The 19,140-nt window shown below is 39.6% G+C and overlaps 1 protein-coding gene and 1 pseudogene across 1 annotated transcript; one reads left to right on the forward strand and one right to left on the reverse strand.

Moving 5' to 3' along the window:
* The first annotated feature begins 14,642 nt into the window (after positions 1-14,642).
* Positions 14,643-16,409, forward strand: LOC117428340 (actin, cytoskeletal-like; annotated as a pseudogene).
* Positions 15,409-18,744, reverse strand: LOC131699154 (GRB2-associated and regulator of MAPK protein-like). The gene is made up of 2 exons (XM_058995368.1): positions 18,339-18,744; positions 15,409-17,701 (listed from the first exon to the last, which is right to left on the reverse strand). Exons 1-2 carry the CDS (start codon positions 18,472-18,474, stop codon positions 17,163-17,165), a joined length of 675 nt encoding a protein of 224 aa, XP_058851351.1. The 5' UTR covers positions 18,475-18,744; the 3' UTR covers positions 15,409-17,162.
* Between the last annotated feature and the right edge of the window lie 396 nt (positions 18,745-19,140).

Here is a 19,140-nt window from a genome sequence, read left to right on the forward strand (position 1 = left end):
AGTTGTTTCCAATGGATATTCGTCAAAAGTTAGTTCAGTGTCAATCCTGTATAGATGACTATACACATACAAATGCCCACTGAACTGTCAATACTAGTATATAAAAGGGTTGTTAAACCTGATTGTAGAGTTTTAGTGACACATCCCTAGCACTCTAATAGGGAAGGGCATTTCACTGTGATATCTGGAGTCAATGAATTCCAGGGATGGATCATAAGGGTTTTAAAGATGGGACATTTAGTATAGATGAGCAACATTGATCATTTACCAACATGTACTGTACATTCTTTAACAGTTCTCAAATTGAAATTATTCAGTGGCAACTTTTCTATTTTGACATCCCAATGGAATCTCAATGGCATAACCCTAACCCTAATCCAGTGCTGCAGTGTCAGGGTCACTGCGCAATGCTGGTTTCAAATCCACTGCGCTGCCATGGCTGGTAATGCTGAGGTCCCATAATCGTTATGCTTCTTTTGGGAGACAGAGACACAAGAACAACTGTGCTGCAAATGAGGAAGTGCTCGAGAAGGACATACATCTCGTGTAAATGTGCCTGGCTGTTTTGCACAGATCTGCGTTAACGATACACAGGGTGCCAGGTTCATGTCCTGTCGATCCTCATGCTATACACAGGGTGCCAGGTTCATGTCCTGTCGATCCTCATGCTATACACAGGGTGCCAGGTTCATGTCCTGTCGATCCTCACGCCTGCTTTAGGAACACCTGTGCCCACTGGAATGCTTCAGTATGTTTCTAACCTTTCTATAAGGGCAGCAGTGTGGAGTAGTGGTTAGGGCTCTGGACTCTTGACCGGAGGGTTGTGGGTTCAATCCCAGTTGGGGGACACTGCTGCTGTACCCTTGAGCAAGGTACTTTACCTAGATTGCTCCAGTAAAAACCCAGCTGTATAAATGGGTAGTTGTATGTAAAAATAATGTGTAAAAAAAAATAATGTAATTGTATGTAAAAATAATGTGATATCTTGGAACAATTGTAAGTCGCCCTGGATGAGGGTGTCTGCTAAGAAATAAATAATATAAAGGTAAGCATTTCCTGCAATATGCGTTCCGTTATAATGAATGGGAGATTTTGATTCCACAGAAACCGATTGAGGGCAGCATGTTCTGACATTGATTGATAGTGCTGCTTTATTTTCTCTAACTGAGCTAACTGAAGACCATGCGGATGCACTGAGCTGGCCTGACTCCACCGACAATAACTAGAATGTGCAGAAAGCTGGATTCTGAAAGATCACACTTATTATGTTCCACGCCGTGGCTCAGCTCCCTGTTACAGCTTCCTGTGGAGAATTCTTTTGAGTGCTCTGCTTCATAAACAGTATGCTTTAGTTCTGGTGAAAAGAGCTTGCTCTGGGCTTACAATATATTACAGATTACAAAAACAGTATACTGTACCTCGAGGTTGTAGAATTCCTATTAAACTTAAAGGTATGTAAGTATTGACCAGGAACATGTGGACTTTTCCTTAGAGGCTACAGTGCTAAAACTGTACAAATTATTAAAGCAACTGTACTCACTTCACATCTTTCCAGCACTGAGTTTTGCACGTTCCCTGTTATTTACAATCCTTTCCACCTAGAATATTTATTTTATAACATGCACTTAGCACACAATTGTGTGATTATGAGGATGGAAAGCCATATAATAACGTTAGTCCAACAATAAATATTTAATTGCATGTAACACATGATTTCCTAATGGATTCCTTAATTAATATTACATTAAAATGAAGTAAACATTGAATAATGATGCATTTAAAATCTTTTCATTTTCAACACCCGAGTGTTGTGCTGAAAACATTACCACATGTGTGTCTATGAGAATGCTTTCCGTATGCTTGATGAATTCATAACTGGATCATGGTTTAAAAGTGTGAAATATGCATTTTATTAATTAATTCAATTATAATTTGCTGTGCAGGTACATTGTTACTCATATTAGTCATAAATACACATTAGACCCAAGATTCCTCATGAATGTATTCAACAGTAAATAATACATACTGGCTTTTTAAGTTCAGATGATCAAAGAGCAAAGTCGTTTTTAATGAAGAAGCCGATCTAAGAGACTGGAGGGGAGTGGGAATAAGACTATGTACATCATTTAAAGGCTTTTTGCCAATGATGTTTTCATCATTGGAGATAATTTGGTGCTGCTTTGTTAGATCTCATGATCAGACCGATTCAGTCTCTGGAGAGGAGCTTGATATTGCGTGAGATTACCTTTAATAAAATGTGCATGGAAGATTAAATGAGATCAGAGTGATGGGTTTTACAAGGACCATTGAGAATGACTGAATACCAGGGAAGCAGCAAAATGAATGTCTATAAAGAAACCACCAAACATTACTAATCAGTTTACACTACAGTCAAACCATTGCCTCTTCTGGGACGTCATTGTTATCATTAAAATACATTACAAAATAAACAAGTCTACATATAGATGAAGGAAACCAGACTCAGAAAGTGTTTATTAACTGTGCTACTGTACTAGGAAATATAAACCCCAAGAGCATTAGTCATCCAATCACAATGCTCCCAGCCTGTGTATTCTTCCTAAGCTGCAAGAGCTCTGATTGGATGCTGGACCCCTTGCTTTCAAACTGAACACTGACCTCATTAAAGGGGTGGAGGGGGTGGGGATCTGGTCGTTGGCAGGTGAGAACTATCAGTCCTCTGGAGGCTGGTATCCTGTCACTTGTTTAATCACCTGCCAGTGAGTGTCAGCACTCCTTTCAACCTACGCAGGGTACAGTTACCAGACTAGCTGATCAACAACAATGCAGTTCTCATGGGTGTCTGGGAAATGAAGCGTATGGAAACTGGGGGAGACTGACAGGCGGCCCTGAACTCCACACACCTCTCTTTCAGCTTCATTGTTTTAATCAATATGTTTTATTATATTGCCCCCGCAAGTGGCAGTTTGAAATCCAGTGCCCGCCTAGACAATCTTGTAATAATCGTACAGTACTTGAGAGGTTAAAATATTTGTCATAAAATGAAGGGTTTATTGGATCACAGCTAAATGCAATCCGAAACGTCTATAGGGGGTCTAGGAGTGTCTGATGAAGCTTTGGTAAGACTGGTATAAAATCAAGGCAGATATCGTGACAGACAAACAGACAGTCAGACAAGTGGATGGGTGGACACTGACACATCAGAGCTATTCGTTGAATGAGGTTCCTAAAAATGTATGGAAAACAGCCTGAGGTGCTAAAGGGAAGGGAAGCCACTTTCATCAGCTGTGACTTTACTATGCAAGATTTTAACTAATTAAACAGAGAAGTTGTAATAAAAGACTCTCAAAAGGCTTCTTGGGTAAATATATATATATATATATATATATATTAATTAGACTGCACAAAGGCGATAGTTAACAAAAACACATTGGGCTGGTGGTCAATTTACAATATACAGCTGTGATGAACTGGTAACACCGTGAGCTATCCATCTTTAGACCTAGTTTAAAATGTGGCTTATAGCAGTGAGGGTGGACACTGAGGTCAGAATTATTGAAGGGCTCTAGAATGTACAGTATACCACTCACCTTAAGCACATCTGCCTGTGTAAAACATTTTTCAAAACAGTGAAATGTATACTGTATAAAGATGCAGATCTTGTTGCTGTGTTATATAAGACAGGTTTGGGAATGAGAAAAGGTCATTTTCCCATCAAGGTTTGTCCCTTATTACCTCACCATTCTCCCCTACTAGGGGGATCTCATTTTAAAGCACAGAATCTGGTCTTTTTTAATGTTCCCAGTGTTTTAGATCCTACTACAGCACCTGGTAGGCTATTCCATTTGAAAGGAAATTATTCAAGCGAGGTCTTTAATGGTTTTGAACCTGTGTGGTTGTGCTTTTGTTGTAACCATTGTCTACTGCAGCTGTCAGATAATAATAGCATTGAAAATAATTACACATAATAGTATGTTTACAAAAAAAAAAAAAAAAGCACATTCATTAAGAGAACAAGAACAAATCTGATTGATGGGTCATTCTCATTCAAAAGGTGGTCAGTGAGTTATGGTTATGGACAATACATTGTCTAAAACTGCACAAGAAGCCTGAACAGTAAAAGCACGATGGAGCTGATTTCTTTCTCTGATCTCAGTCAAGGCCTGGATGATGCCAACATGTTTCTCAGAGAGTGAACAAAAACAAAACAAAATTGGAGCAGCTGTGCAGGCTCTTCAAGCTCAAAGACTGAGTCACTCTGAGTCTGCGGATCTCAGCTTCTGTGATCTCACTTTACATTTCAGTAGTTTTGGAATGTGAAGAACTTTTTTATCTGCCCAAGTAGAGGCTGGAGCTGTCACTATGTGTTCATGTGATGTTTAATATTCTTAGTAAAGACAACCTTGGTTCAGTACAGAGCACGACCACAACCCCCAGTGTGACACCAAAGCCATCCCCCGAATCACCAATATTTGGGCATACAGAACCCCCCATTGCCTACTGCAGGGACATTCTGACAGAAATATTCAGTGAGAGCTGGACACACGACCCCCACCCTCATGAGAACACTGTCTTTGAGACAGCAGGAAATGCGCCTGCAATAACAATAGACAGATGTGAACTAATGAAATGTAGTTGATAGCTGTGTCACTGTGTACCCTACCAGAGAGAAACAAAAAGGGAGGTTTCCATTGAGGACGGAGGATACAGTCTATTATTGCTGTATTAAATAAGAATCTTTGAGTGAGTTGTGTTTGTAACAGCAGCTTTGTAATACAGACTTCACTGTACAATATAAAAATTGATTCTAATATCTGAATTGACCTTGTTTTTAATTTGATGATTTTCAGATCCCCAGCTCTATACAGAATTGATTTTGCTGTCTCTCAGATTCCCGGCAATGAGTAAGTGCCTCACATGGTGTATTTCTATGGCACTATACAATAAACTTAACATCAATAGAAATATGTGTTTATTGTCTAATTTCACAGTGCTTACCTTTTCATTGGCCCAGGGTTATAAAGTCAAGGAACACTTGTGTTAACAAGCAGTCATACATCAGTGAGGAAGATAGCCCTGGGGGAATCAGCAGCCTTGCTCTTTTATTTATTAGAGTAGCATTGCTTTCATTTGCTAGCTTTTAAAATCTCAGTTCTGCGCCACATAGGAGGAAGATAAAAGGGATAAACTAGCGCTGAACAGAGAGAGCTGTTGCTGTGCATAGCAGACCAATGTGCTGCATAATGGAAATGGAAAATTACTGCAGCAAAAATGCTTGTGATTTTAATTCAAGGCTTTATGAATATTGTGGCTTTACAGTAGCAGCTCGTTTAGTGTTATTCAGTAAGGGAAATGTTGGGTATGTTACAGTTCATTCAGACCACAGTGCTTTGTTAGATTTTATAGTAACTTTTGCTGCATTTACTACATAAGTTTCAAACTCTTAAATGAAACAAATAATTAGTGTGCTGAATTACAGAGATATTTAAACCTGTATAATATATAATATTATCATATAATATATAATATTATCAGATTGTTTTTGTCAGCAAATCCAAATGAAGAAATTCATTTATGTGGCATTATTGAGATACAAAACAAAATCTCATTGGGGACAGTAACATTTGTTATTTTCAAAACATGAGTTATATATATTTTTAATTAATGGCTTATGCTGTAATAATGTCATAACTCTGCTGAGCTTTATGGTTCCTTCTTGCCCCAAGGGCTCATGAGATGAAAGTCTTATTTCATGAGAGACACAGGTCAAGTGTTGATATTAATTTAACAGTATTTGTACAGGTTTATGCAGACTGCTGTGCTTGGAACACCATAATATATAGTGTCAGTGTTAACTGGATTATTTGCAACATTATCAATAATATACAGCAGTGAGGCAGACTCAATCTGGACTCCTCATTAACTCACATAGTTACTCCCCTATTTTATTTTTTTTAATTAGGTCTCAATCCTAAAATTCTAGGTGAAGCTAAAAGTTTGGCCCCAGCTGTACATACATAGTATGGGCATGCTTGTAAAGTGAAAAATGACTGGTTTGCTGTTGTATGCTGTTATACTGGGCACTACAGACTGTTGTCTGAACGTACCAATTTACCAAACCCCACACACTGCATGTAATCCCCATGCCCCACGTCTCTCTCTCTGTCTAAGTGTTTATTGCTCTCCGCTTCTCTCCCGGGGACTCTCTCTCTAGAATGCAATCACACAGTTCTGGGAAGCGGAGCCGATGTAAAGGGGAGCAGAGAGGGTGGTTGGGGGTGTTCTGTAATAAAAACGATGGATGGAGCTCTGTTCTGTCCCACCGGCAACACTACAGGCTCCCATCATCTCAATGAAACAGATCAATCTGGGGCTGCTGCAGGACCCGGACAGTTATAGTTTAGTTAAAAACAAGTAAACAGACTTTCAAAGCTTTTTCGCTATAGTGTATAAAGTGTTTCTCCAGGGACAAATGCTGTTAATCTCTGATTACTGAGATTGCCATAGCAGCAATGATAATATAGTACAGCTGCACCTACAGCTCTGGTCAAACGTTTGGCATTACCCTATAGAATGAACTAATTGTGCTTCATAAAGTCCAATGAAACCTGCTGAATAATGTTACCTTAACACATGGAATTACATACCGCTTTGTAGTTTTTCATTACTGAAAAACTGTCAAAAATTGAAAAATGTGACATTTCAAAATCTAACATGAAATACTGTACTACTATTATGGCTTCCGGTAGACTTCTGCAGTATCATTTTGTAGTTTCTTTGATTACATGATGTTAAATAAAAGATCTGAATTATTTTCATATATTTTTGTTTTTTTTGTTTAATGATCTCTCAATCCTAAAATTCTAGGTGATGCAAAACTTCTGGCCAGAGCTGTACACTGCAGTTAAACAGTAGTAACTGTACCCGTACTGCTTTTTGTTGTGTGTGTTCTCATTTACAAGTTGCATTTAATCCAGGTGTTATTGACTGTCTGCACCAAAAAGACTAATTACTTTTCATTTCTCCTGAGTCTTTCAATTATTAATGAATTCAATATCCGCCTCCAGCCTCTTGGATGGGGTTTTGGAGTCCATTATAGATCTCACCGACAAATCTACTTCCACAACCTGCGACAATCTTATTTGCTGAAACCTCCTAAACCCTGTGTCTGTGTTCTCTCCATAGACCTGAGTGAGTGTGCCTCATGTAGAGGCTGTCCCTCAGTAGATACTTCATTCCACTGCTCCCCTGCTGACAGGGTAGATATATTGATTCAGTTCTTCAGTTTCATCTTGAGCTTTGGCCCGACACTAAACACTCCCAATAGACAATGCTGGCACAGCCGCAGTCTTCATTTTATTAAGAGGAACATCCACTCTGTGTTTGTAAGCCATGATAAGCTTAGAGTTACTGTATCAGGCTTCCCTCACTACTGACATGTTTGTAAATATGCCAACATCATTTTAGGTGCTGAAAAATACTAGTGCATGCTTCTTTAAACACTTAATCATACTACCTCACCATATGCCCACCATAGCCCATACTTCCTCCCAGTCCCTCTGCTCTAACCACTAGACCCTCTTTCTCCCAGTCCCTCTGCTCTAACCAATGAGCTCCAGATCACCAGGCACAAGTCATTAAGCACAGGGTCAGATTTCTTATTACTTGCTTATAATAAAACTCTGCGTGGGGATCAGGAGCCGAGCTCCCTATGATTCTGTCAATATGAAAAGGAACAGACAGGTCCCCAAGGGTTAATTCTCTGTTTGTACAGAGACCCATTCTTGCAATACAAATGAAGAGATTTTCAGTCAATCAATTCCACTCTGCTTTATTTATTCTGGCTCTCAATAACCTGTGAAAATGATTAAAGGGAGAGGCATGGAAGCGAATGATTACTTTTTTTTTTAATTAACTCCTTAATGTATCAACAAATGCTTAAAGCCTCCACCCACAATGCCTCGCTCCCCAATCTTAAGGAATGAAGGAATGGGATAAGGGGGTTTATCACTGTTTGAAAATATTACATAAGTAAAGTGAGTTTAAAAAGCAATAATCAGATTAGCTACCTCGTAGTAATAGTGCTGTTAAGCTACAGTTCCAGGACAGTAGTTGTCTGCAGTCTTGCTGTACAGCTGTTGTTTGTATAAGGTAACTAAACTTTTGCAATTTTCATATCAGATAAATATCTGTGTGAAAGTTTGTTCCCGGGGATCTCTGCTTTATAGAAGCTGTTTTTTTTTTCTCCTGGAAAGAGAAGAATGATATTCATTACCAGCTGACAGTGCAATTTCTTTGTAAGTAAATAGCATTCTCCCCCACAATCCCTGTCCTGCTATGTGCTGTCAGCAAACTTCCCTACAGAAATCAATACTATAAAATATGAGGCATCTGTGTGTGTGTGTGTGTGTGTATGTGTATGTGTGTGTGTGTGTGTGTGCGTGTGCGTGTGTGTGTATGAGTGTTTCTGTTATTTTGTATCTGTTTTGACTCATTGCCCTGTATTTAATGTGAGTAGCCTCTGTGCACATTCTTAGAGGTGATAGTATTGCTTTTGAAATTGAAAGAGAGACTATTAACTATAATTCTGGAAGAGGAGTCATTACTTCTACCTCAGGGTCTGATGTACATGTAAAAGCACTCACTATCTTCCACACTGCAGCCCAGCACTCTAACCACTGAGCTCCTCAAACCCACTACCTTCCACACTGCAGCCCAGCACTCTAACCACTGAGCCACTCAAACTCAGTATCTTCCACACTGCAGCCCAGCACTCTAACCTCTGAGCTATTTAATCTTACTTTCACGCTGCAGACCAGCACATAATCACAAAGCTGTTTGTAATGTTAAGACCATCACTCTGTATAATGTGGTGTTGATTCATAATGAAAGCGTATCAAAGCTACAGGTAGATATATGCTGTTTTCTAGCAGTAGCTCAATCAGGACAGTAAGCTGCTTTCCCAAGACAAGGGATTCTGCTTCCACCCTGTGGCAAAAGTGAGATATAACATGTTGCATCACAAACTGAACTATTCAGCAAAATGTATGTCTAGATGATCATTCTACCAAATTAAAACCTATAGGTGAATTAAATGAGATTGCTCCAATGATACTCTCCAGTATAGGGTAATGCTATCATTACTTTGTCTGTACAATCCCTACATACAGCAAACTGCATTTGCAAGCATACTGCATGTCCTTTTACAGCACCGCGTGGCACACTGCGTTACATATGTAAACAGAACTGTACAGTAATGACTGGATTATACAGTCACCCCCTGGCCTCAGTCATTTCAAACCAGTCAGAGGTTGGAAAAGCAGTTGTGGGAGCTCAAGAGCAGGAGTGGAGTTAAAAATAACAGAGCCACTTTCCCAACTCTGAACATCAAGCATTGCCTGGAGCCTGCCACTGAGGCAGCGGGTGCATTTTAATAGACTGGTCTGTAATCATTTCAACTGCATTTAACAAGGGATTGACACTAGTTTACAACAAAATCACTACATGCATCCTATATATATGTTTAACATACGTTTGTCAAGGGAAAGTGAGTTTGAAAACAAACAGTGGAGGTACTTATAGGCTGTTGATGCCATGACAACTACACTCACTTATTTTTATTGAAATCTATTGATGTGCTTGTGATGTCATGTACTACATAGTTAATGATGTAACTATTTCCCAAAAAAAATTCTGTTCGTAAAACCTGGCTTTTGAAAAACATTTATATTATTATTATTTGTTTATTTAGCAGACACTGTTATCCAAGGCGACTTACAGAAACTAGGATGTGTGAACTATGCATCAGCTGCAGAGTCACTTACAACTACGTCTCACCCAAAAGACGGAGTACAAGGAGGTTAAGTGACTTGCTCAGGGTCACACAATGAGTCAGTGGCTGAGCCGGGATTTGAACCGGGGACCTCCTGGTTATAAGACCCTTTCTTTAACCACTCGACCACACAGTGGTGAATTGCTAACAGAGTTACATAACCATGATTCCATCACTTACAATAAAATAGGCCAAGCCAATAAGCTGTACCCTCCTTGTTTCTCTCCTGTAGAGGAATTGTATGTATGCTATTAGGGGCTACCTGTGGGCATGGTTCTCAGGCCTGGAGCTCATCTAAGGTCACTCCTGTCTGCAGGGGACTGTAGCTGAACAGCACTGTAACTGCTAATAGGGACTGGCAAGAACAACCAACAGCAAAATATACATAGAACCCCCATTCTTCATTGATTTAGCTTTTGAAACGAGTGGAATCCCAGTACAAACTCATACCAGCTCCCCTCACAGGAATGCATAATTACCTAGATTGTTTAAAATTCATACAAATTAAACATAATTCTGGGATGTTTTAAACACTCATACTTATATTTTACTTCTATCATGACTGCTCTTACAGTATGCATGCATTCTAATTCCAAATATGAAAGAAGACACTTTTTGAGATTTCCCACCACTTGAATGCACTGCAATGTATTTGATGGGAATAATGTTTAAGATTCCTATAATCACATTGGTTACTGCAGCTGAATATCATGAAATCACACTGCATTATACAGCACTGTGTGTATTAGTCTGATCACACTGCATTATACAGCACTGTGTGTATTAGTCTGATCACACTGTATTATACAGCACTGTGGGTATTAGTCTGATTTGGTGTTTGTTTACAGCTGCTGTAAGCATGTATCAGTGGTTAGGATGTTTCCTTGGCAATGTCAACACTTTCATGTGATCCTCAGCTCTGAAATTAAAATAAAACTGCATGACAGATTTTACTCTTTGTGATAAAGCATTACACTGGTTTTGTTCTACTAAATTATTTGAAGAGCCATTATTTTACACAAGTGTCCAGGATATATGAGGATGGGTGAGCAGCACATACTGCATTTTTACAAAGTCCACTTATCTGGAAGATTCAGTGGGATTATAGAGAGCTCTGCTCCAGCAGAGTTTTATTTATATCACCATCAAGAAGGGGTTGTGTAACAGGGTGCAAAAGCAATTCTTTCCTCTGCTACAGTCTTATACAATATTAACCAATTCATTCTGACAAAGAGGGCAATCCAGCTTTGGAATATAATCGCTTAATGCAATTTATATGGTAAATGTAATCATTTTTATCTAACACAAAGACATGAAAAACCCTGATGCTTGCAGTGGAGCTGCTGCAAAGCTACTGTGATGCACTGTGGTTAAAATCACTTCCCTTTAAGATCTTATAATTTACCTTCATTGTTTTTTTTTTCTTTTTTATTCCGTGGTCCATATCGCCATCCGGTGGCAAAATTCTGTTATTGTGTTTATTTTTTTAACAGGAATCCCGTTCCCAATAATCCGTTTCTTTTTTGTTTCTTATATATGAGTTTATCATTTATCCAGTCGGACTATGTTGACCCGGTAAAAAAATAATGTGAGCCAACTGCCGCAAGTCACATACACTATCTGGGGATTGTCTGAATGGATTTATTTTTGTTAAAAATGGTACCTGTTATTACACAAAACACTATCATCTCACGATCACGTATAACCCCATCTTAGAGACAGAAGAGATACAACCACAAGTGCATTATAATGTGTTGTAAAACAAAACATTACCACCAGTGCTTTCCATAAAACAATCTTACACCAATCTCAGGATGCACTTAATACTAACTCACAAGGAATTAACCTCTGTATTACTCCTGTCAAACCTAGTATAAGTAATAATTACATTGGTGGCCACAAATTGCTATTTCTTAATATTAAACTAACTGCAATTCCCAATTGGGATTCAAATGCCTAATTTACCACATATGCATACTAATTAAAATGCACTCATTACCAAGTAGGTAGTTGTGTTTAATGCAACCATGCAGAGAAGCAGTTTAAAGATCAGTGAGAGATTATTAATGAAGATCATTTACTCGTTTACATTATAAATAATGTATTTAATCATAACAGATGTGCATGCTTATAAACTAATTCTGAAATGCATCACTTAGTTCTATGAAGATTATATCTAAGCAGAAAACAGTAGGGGACATACCCTTGATAACAGCATAGAGAAATGAAGGACTGGAAGGAATGGCACATCCCTGATATGTTTTGTATTGTAAAGCATGTTATAAGAATGGGAATATCATACTAAACTAATGAATTACAATGTTAACTTCTAGAAGATATGAGTTACCATCTTATGCTTTAACCCGAATGCTAATGCTACATGAGTACTGTACCTGCTTATGGTAAATAAATTGTAACAATTATGCTTTTTTTCATAGCAGTGTGCATATATTAAATGTGACATTTGAAATGTCACAAAACAGTGAAAAACGTACAACCTTAAGCACTAGATGCCGACATTTAGTGGGCTGAATGAAATTGGCATAACTAAAAATAACATTTATTAAATAAGCCTGACAAATACATCACTTTTTTTTTTGTTCTTCTCATGCTGAATGTCAATGACATTTCAGTAATTAGATCTCCCTTCACTTGTGGGCAGCGTCAGAGGCAAACCGATCTGAAACTGTTTGTTTTTAATAATCCCCTGTACAAGCAGTTCTCCAAATTAATTACGCTCTTCTACAGTTTCCACAAATAACAATTGTATGCCCAGTTTATGGAAATGTCAGAATAATTTTCTGTCTTATTAAATACGAGTCGGCATGGCTGGTACAGGTAGTTATTTAAAGCCAGCGGTTGCTAGCTGCTTTTTAGTTTTTTTTACTGTTTGGAAACAGCAGCTTCTGACATTTTGGTTAACCTAGTGGAAGAACATCTCTCTATGTAAATATGCTCTGTGTTGACAGATCGCTGATGAATTTAGTTTTTGTGGAAGATGAAGGATTGAGGGCAAGATTTTCCTGTATATAAGTTAACAACATTGCACCGTTGAAGGACTGGGAGGCAGTGTGTCCCAGTGGTTACAGATGAGGGACTAGGAGGAGGTGTTGGGAGGCAGTGTGGTCTGATGTTTAGAGCAAAGGGCAGCAGTGGGAGTACAGAATTCAAGCAACAATATATATTTTTTAAAAGTTTATTTATAGGGTCAGCCACAGCATTTTGTTCACAGATGTGCCCTCATTTTCAAACAAAGGCGTATGATAAATAAACAAATATTAAAATAATAATAATAATAATAATAATAATAATTATTATTATTATTATTATTATTATTATTATTATTATTATTATTATTATTATTATTATTATTGTCTTATTTTAACATGGCTAACAACACAGAACCTTGCTCTAAATACCACTGCTGTCGGCTCCACTCAGATCCTTGCTTAGAGAGGGGCATGAACTGCTTTAGCTCTGCCGAAGTCTGTAATATGAGATGAAGATAACCAAAGAGCTTACCGTGCACGCAACGGCGAAAAAAAACAAAAACAATCGTCATCAGTAATTTGAGAAAGGTTGTTGTTAACCTGACATGGCGTCTATACATTGCAATTAAACTTTTAAAAGTCACGTGGGTGACATTGGAACAAATGGAGGCAGCACAGAAGGTTGGCAGCAGTGGCAGGGATGGCATTCTATGGCCCGTAATTATATCATGATGACGCACAGGGACACCTGGAGAGCTAGCCAAGACCGTGATCCAAATACCACCTGGTGGGAGAGCCCAGCTTTCACAGGCACTGGCTGTTTATTTAAAGCTCTCATTTCCAAAGAGGTCTGGTACCCTGTACTGTGGCAGAAGAGTGAATGTATTTAGAAATAACAGCTATACCTCTGAAGTAGGCAAAGGCTCTCATTTCCAAAGAATCCTTTTCCCCACGCTGGGGTGGTGTGGAAGTCAAGATATTGATACATGCTTGTTTCATTGAGAGCCCCTATCCCCATGCTAATGTTGGGAAGTGGAGATGTCTGTAAAGGGGAACCAGATAGCACCAGACAGTGGTGTGGGGCTGCCTAGGGAACTTAGAACCTTGAAGCAGAAATGTTCTGATAGAGCTGGAAAGAAGAGCTATTCATGTCTAGCACCCTTTGAATAACCATTGTGTTATTTCCCAAAGAGAATCAGCCTTCTTGTAGTGCCTGTAAAGTGACAGAAATACCATTCCGTGCAGTGCACAAGAAACCTGCACATTTCTGTATCTATCAATAGAAAAATAAAGACACTAGGGAGACAGCAGTACATGGTAGTTTCCTTATCAAATTGCACAAGGATAATAAAAGTTGCAATATTACGCTTATTTAACTGTTCACACAAATGCATTTTGCGTGACTCTGTTCGTGCAACTTCCATAAAGAAAAATATAAAAATATAACTTGAATTGCAGATATGACACTAAACACAGTGTATGAAAGTTAATAAACTAGCCACGCTATTTAACATTCTTTTCCAGTGATAACATTATTCTGTCACAAAAATACCATTGTTAGGTCACATATTACTTAACACCAAGGGCACTGGAAAATAAATAACTTGTTGCAAATGAAAAGAAAATACAAGAAACCACGTTGTTTTATTCATGAACGCAATCCCTTGCTCTTATTGTATTACTTGTATTGTAACACTTGAAATGTATTTGATTACGATTGTAAGTCGCCCTGGATAAGGGCGTCTGCTAAGAAATAAATAATAATAATAATAATAATAATAATAATAATAATAATAATAATAATAATAATAATAATAATAATAATAATAATAATAATAATGATGCCATTGAAACAAAACGCCTGCTCTACTGCTGCTTTTCAGGAAAATGCCCCCATCGTCATGGACAACGGCAGCGGCTACTCCAAGTCTGGTTTTGCCTCAGCGGACAAGCCGACATCCATTCACAGGACTATAGTCGGGATCCCCATGGCTCAAATCCACATGAAAGCGGCGGGGCTGGGGTACTGTATGGGCAATGACGTCTTTCAGGTGCAAAATCTGACCAAAAAAAGCCAATTCGACACGGCATAGTGGTGGACTGGGACGCAATGAAGAGGCTTTGGCACCATATTTTTTTTATCACGAACTCACCAACCGTGAAAAGGCCACGGAGATACTGTTTGAGGCGTTTGGGGCGCCGGCTCTGCATATGGCCACCACCGCACTGTTGTCTCTGTACTCGTGCGGCATGACCTCAGGGCTCGTAATCGGGAGCGGGGCAGGGGTATCTTACACTTACCCCATTCAGGAAGGGTACATTCTGCCCCACGCTACGTAACGGCTCGATATCGCAGGGAAGTCGCTGACAAATCATCTCTTGAAGCTCTTGGCTGAGTGTGGCAGAACGTTCACTTATCAGGAGAGAAGGACCGTGCGGCACATCAAAGAGAGGTTTCATCAACATTATTATTTTATTTGTTACTATGTTGGCCAAGCTATAGCGGTATTTTATTTAATTTTATTTAATTTTATTTATTTATTTATTTATTTTATTTATTTATTCTCAAAAGAAAAATATTTGGATAATTTAAACAAATGACTCCACTGCTGATACACGCATTTTAGTTATTTCATTAAAAAAAAAAAAGAAAGAACTGTTTATATTTATTCATACCGGGGAGTTCTTTGGGATGCATCAGATAGTCTATCCTATGGAAGCACTCTTGTGGGCGGACAGCAACATTATCATATCAAATAAAAACAACAAAAAGACAATGAAAACAGATCAGATTAAAACAGAAAAACAAACAAAAGAAACATATAAATACTGTCTTACAAGAGGTTGATTGCTGAGGTGACACAGTAACAATGACTAGTTGCTGTGCCTACAGGCTGCCTCATTACCATTGTATTATGATTATGCTAGTTTCCCCCTTTTTTTACTTGTTTGTAAAGTTGTAGGGAAGTTGTCAACAGACACTAACAGAACTTCCCCTCAAATAGCTCACAGCTTCATTGTACAGAGCCGGGCCATTTCACTACAGGATAATTCTGTATCTCAAGGTTCAACACAAACCAATTAAAAGAGCTGCTGCTGTCATATTAGGGTAGAATGCGAACATTGTCCTATTTCTAAAGGGTCTCCTGCTCTTCTGCTCTTGTGTATGACTACAGAAAGGAACTCTTATCTGAAGTACGCAACTTCGCGATGGACTACCGCCTCCCTGACGGTCAGGTGATCACTCTCGGCAGAGAGCGGTTCCGTGCTCCGGAGATCATGTTCACTCCCAGCATCCTCGGCTGCGAGAGCCCGGGCATCCACGCCATGGCGACGGACAGCCTGCAGAAGGTGGGGCCCATGTACTGGCCCTTGGTGCTAGTGTGCGGGGGGCACCTCCAAGCTGCCCTGAGCGCATCCAGGCTGAGCTCCACACCTCCAACCCAGGCAACAACAAGGTCAAGGTGCTCGCTGCCCCCCACAGGAAGATCTCAGCCTGGGTTGGGGGCACCATCCTGACCTCCCTAAAAGGATTCCAATCTCTTTGGCTGAAGAAAGAGGATTATCTGGAGAAGGGCGCTTGCTTGGCCCACCGCAAATTCTTTTGAAGGCTGAGCATAAGTGGGGTGACAGCCCCAGGTCATGACAGGAATGAGCTTTACTCACCTCAAGCCAATTAAAGCCATCGAAGCTGTTTGTGAGTGCGACGATCGTCTTTATAAAAAACATAACAGCATTATCATAGGTTTCACAGAGAGATTTGAGATTTGAAGAAACGTTAAAGAAAGATTAAATGAGGAAGCTGGATTGAATTCCCATAACACGCTGTCATAGTGACCACACAATCCCAGCTTAATATATGCCCTTTGAAAAACATCAGAAGTAAACCTCAGTATAGAACATCCAGAACCAAGTTTAAAAAAATAAATAAATAAAATAAATAAAACTTAATGAAATCTCTGTTATTTAAAAAAATCTACCGTGATATAATGAGAACAAATCTACATACTGTATCTAAAAGCCTGAAAATCAAAATGTCCTCAATTTATGTACGTAACATTTCTAATGGTCATAGTTTTGTGGCTGTTAATGATAAAAATGATGTAGTATTAAATATGATTTGCTGTGAAATAACATGGTCCAAGAAAGATAACTCCACTCTACAGATGGAAGAGGCAGATAGAAATAAAACAGTATCTGCAACGCCCATAAAGATCACAGTGAAAGATCACTTCAGATACGCACCGCTAGATACTTACCAGTACAGTGTGTGTGGGTGTCTACATGAACATGCAAGTGATTTCATTTGCACACTAACTAAAAAAACTCAAAGATATGTTTCAGTTGCGGATGTGAGTCATTTAAACCTTTGCGTCCGACTCCACCCGGGGCCTCCAGCCTTGTCTGAAGCGAAGCAGCTTGGTGATGTGCAGGCTGCTCATACCCAGAGTGTCCCTCATGTGTATGTGGTCAAGCTCATACAGCAAGTCCCCGTCTATCTGCTCCTGGAGAAAGGCCTGTGTGTAGCTCCCCAGATTCAACAGCAGGAGGCAGTCACACACCTCCCTTATGCTGAGTGAGTGCAGATCCTGGGGCACCTCTGCCAGGCTGCGGTAGGTGCTGAGCTCAGGTTCCTGGAGGGTGCTGATGGGTTCCTGGAGGGGGCTGATGGGTTCCTGGAAGGGGCTGCTGGGTTTGGGGAAGGGTTGGGGCTTGGCAGGGATTTGTGGCTTTAAGGTAAGTGGCCAGGCTGGGACTTCGGGGGGAGAGACTGGCTTATCCAGAGAACAGTAGAGACTAAAGGCATCCCCCTGCTTTTTCAAGTCCATGTAAATGGGCTCAATTTCTGCATACAGGTTCTGAGGAGCGATCAACTCCTTATTCTCAAGCAGAGTAATACCTGAAAAAAAATGCAGCCTGGTTCGGTTTAACAGAATAGTAATGGTATACCCTGGTGTCATTTTAACAGAATAGTAATGGTACACCCTGGTGTCATTTTAACAGAATAGTAATGGTATACCCTGGTGTCATTTTAACAGAATAGTAATGGTACACCCTGGTGTCATTTTAACAGAATAGTAATGGTACACCCTGGTGTCATTTTTTGGATAATTTTACATCGAGGAATCACCCTGGTGGCTGATGAACTCCAGTTCGATTCCCTGAAGCTGTAAAATGCTCCTATAAAATCCCACGTGAAATGGTAAGACTCTAAAACAAGAAACTTGTTTACTTTTAAAAAATAAAACAAAGGCTAGCAGGACAGCATTGCTGGTTGTTGCCTGTATTCCTGTGGGCTATTTGTTTGCTATAGCTTGTATTATTGGATTATCCCTGCAGTCAGTAAAGAGGCACTCTTCTTCCATTCTTTCTCAGCCATGTTAACTGCGATGGCATTTCTGCTAAGATACACGGCTCGACAGGAAGTCTTTTTCAGTAAGACTTGTAGTCGAAACGATTGTCATTTATTATGAACTTTAATGTAATATTTTGAAATCCTATGAAACGGACAGATGAATACCCTATGCTGACTGTACCTTGGAAGATGAAGTGATCCATGTGTCCCAGCTCCCTGATCCTCTCATTGTAAGCGCTGCAGATTGCTTCCCACTGCTCCTCGTTCTCTCCCTCCAATCCCTCGGCCAGGACCAGTCGCACCTCTTTCATGTACATGGGAAGCACCACCGGCACTTGCTCCAACAGGGTCCCTGAACAGCACAACACAAAGCTGAAAGAGTGTCTGCAGAAACCCTGCCACTGTTTCAACTCATTTTGTTACGTAATGACTGGATATCTGATGAGCAAAGGGTTGCAAGGATGTTTACAGAGGGTAATATCGTTTCTGGGGCTGTTTCAAAATAATACTAGCAAAGAGAGAAATTGGTAGAATTGTTTTGGCAAACATTTCAGCTAGGAGGCTAGTTGAAACATTTCTTGTGAGTGCTTTATTGTTAAGGATATTAAAGGAATTCTGCTAATGCTTCTCCTTCAGTCCACATTAACAAATAGATATGTCTTATTTACTCCATTCTTTGATCTCTGTATGCTGCTGATTACGTTTTTATTGTGTTGTTTGTACATTGCAATTTTCTTTTTATACATTGTAATCGTCTCTTTATTGTTTTCGACGACCCCCTTGTAAACGAGGCCTCGGTCTCAATGGGTAAATCTCCTGGTTAAATAGAGAATAAATAAAGATTATGAAAAGGTGTTAGCAGAAGCGGGACCTGCCTTTGCTGTTGAGGCAGTGGCCCAGCAGGAAGGACTCCTGGTAGGACTGTGTGAAGGTGAGAGAGTCGAGGTTCTGCCCGGGACTGCTGGGGCTGCTTGACTCTCGGA

Source organism: Acipenser ruthenus, chromosome 21 (genome assembly GCF_902713425.1).
Source record: "Acipenser ruthenus chromosome 21, fAciRut3.2 maternal haplotype, whole genome shotgun sequence".
Lineage (NCBI taxonomy): Eukaryota > Metazoa > Chordata > Actinopteri > Acipenseriformes > Acipenseridae > Acipenser > Acipenser ruthenus.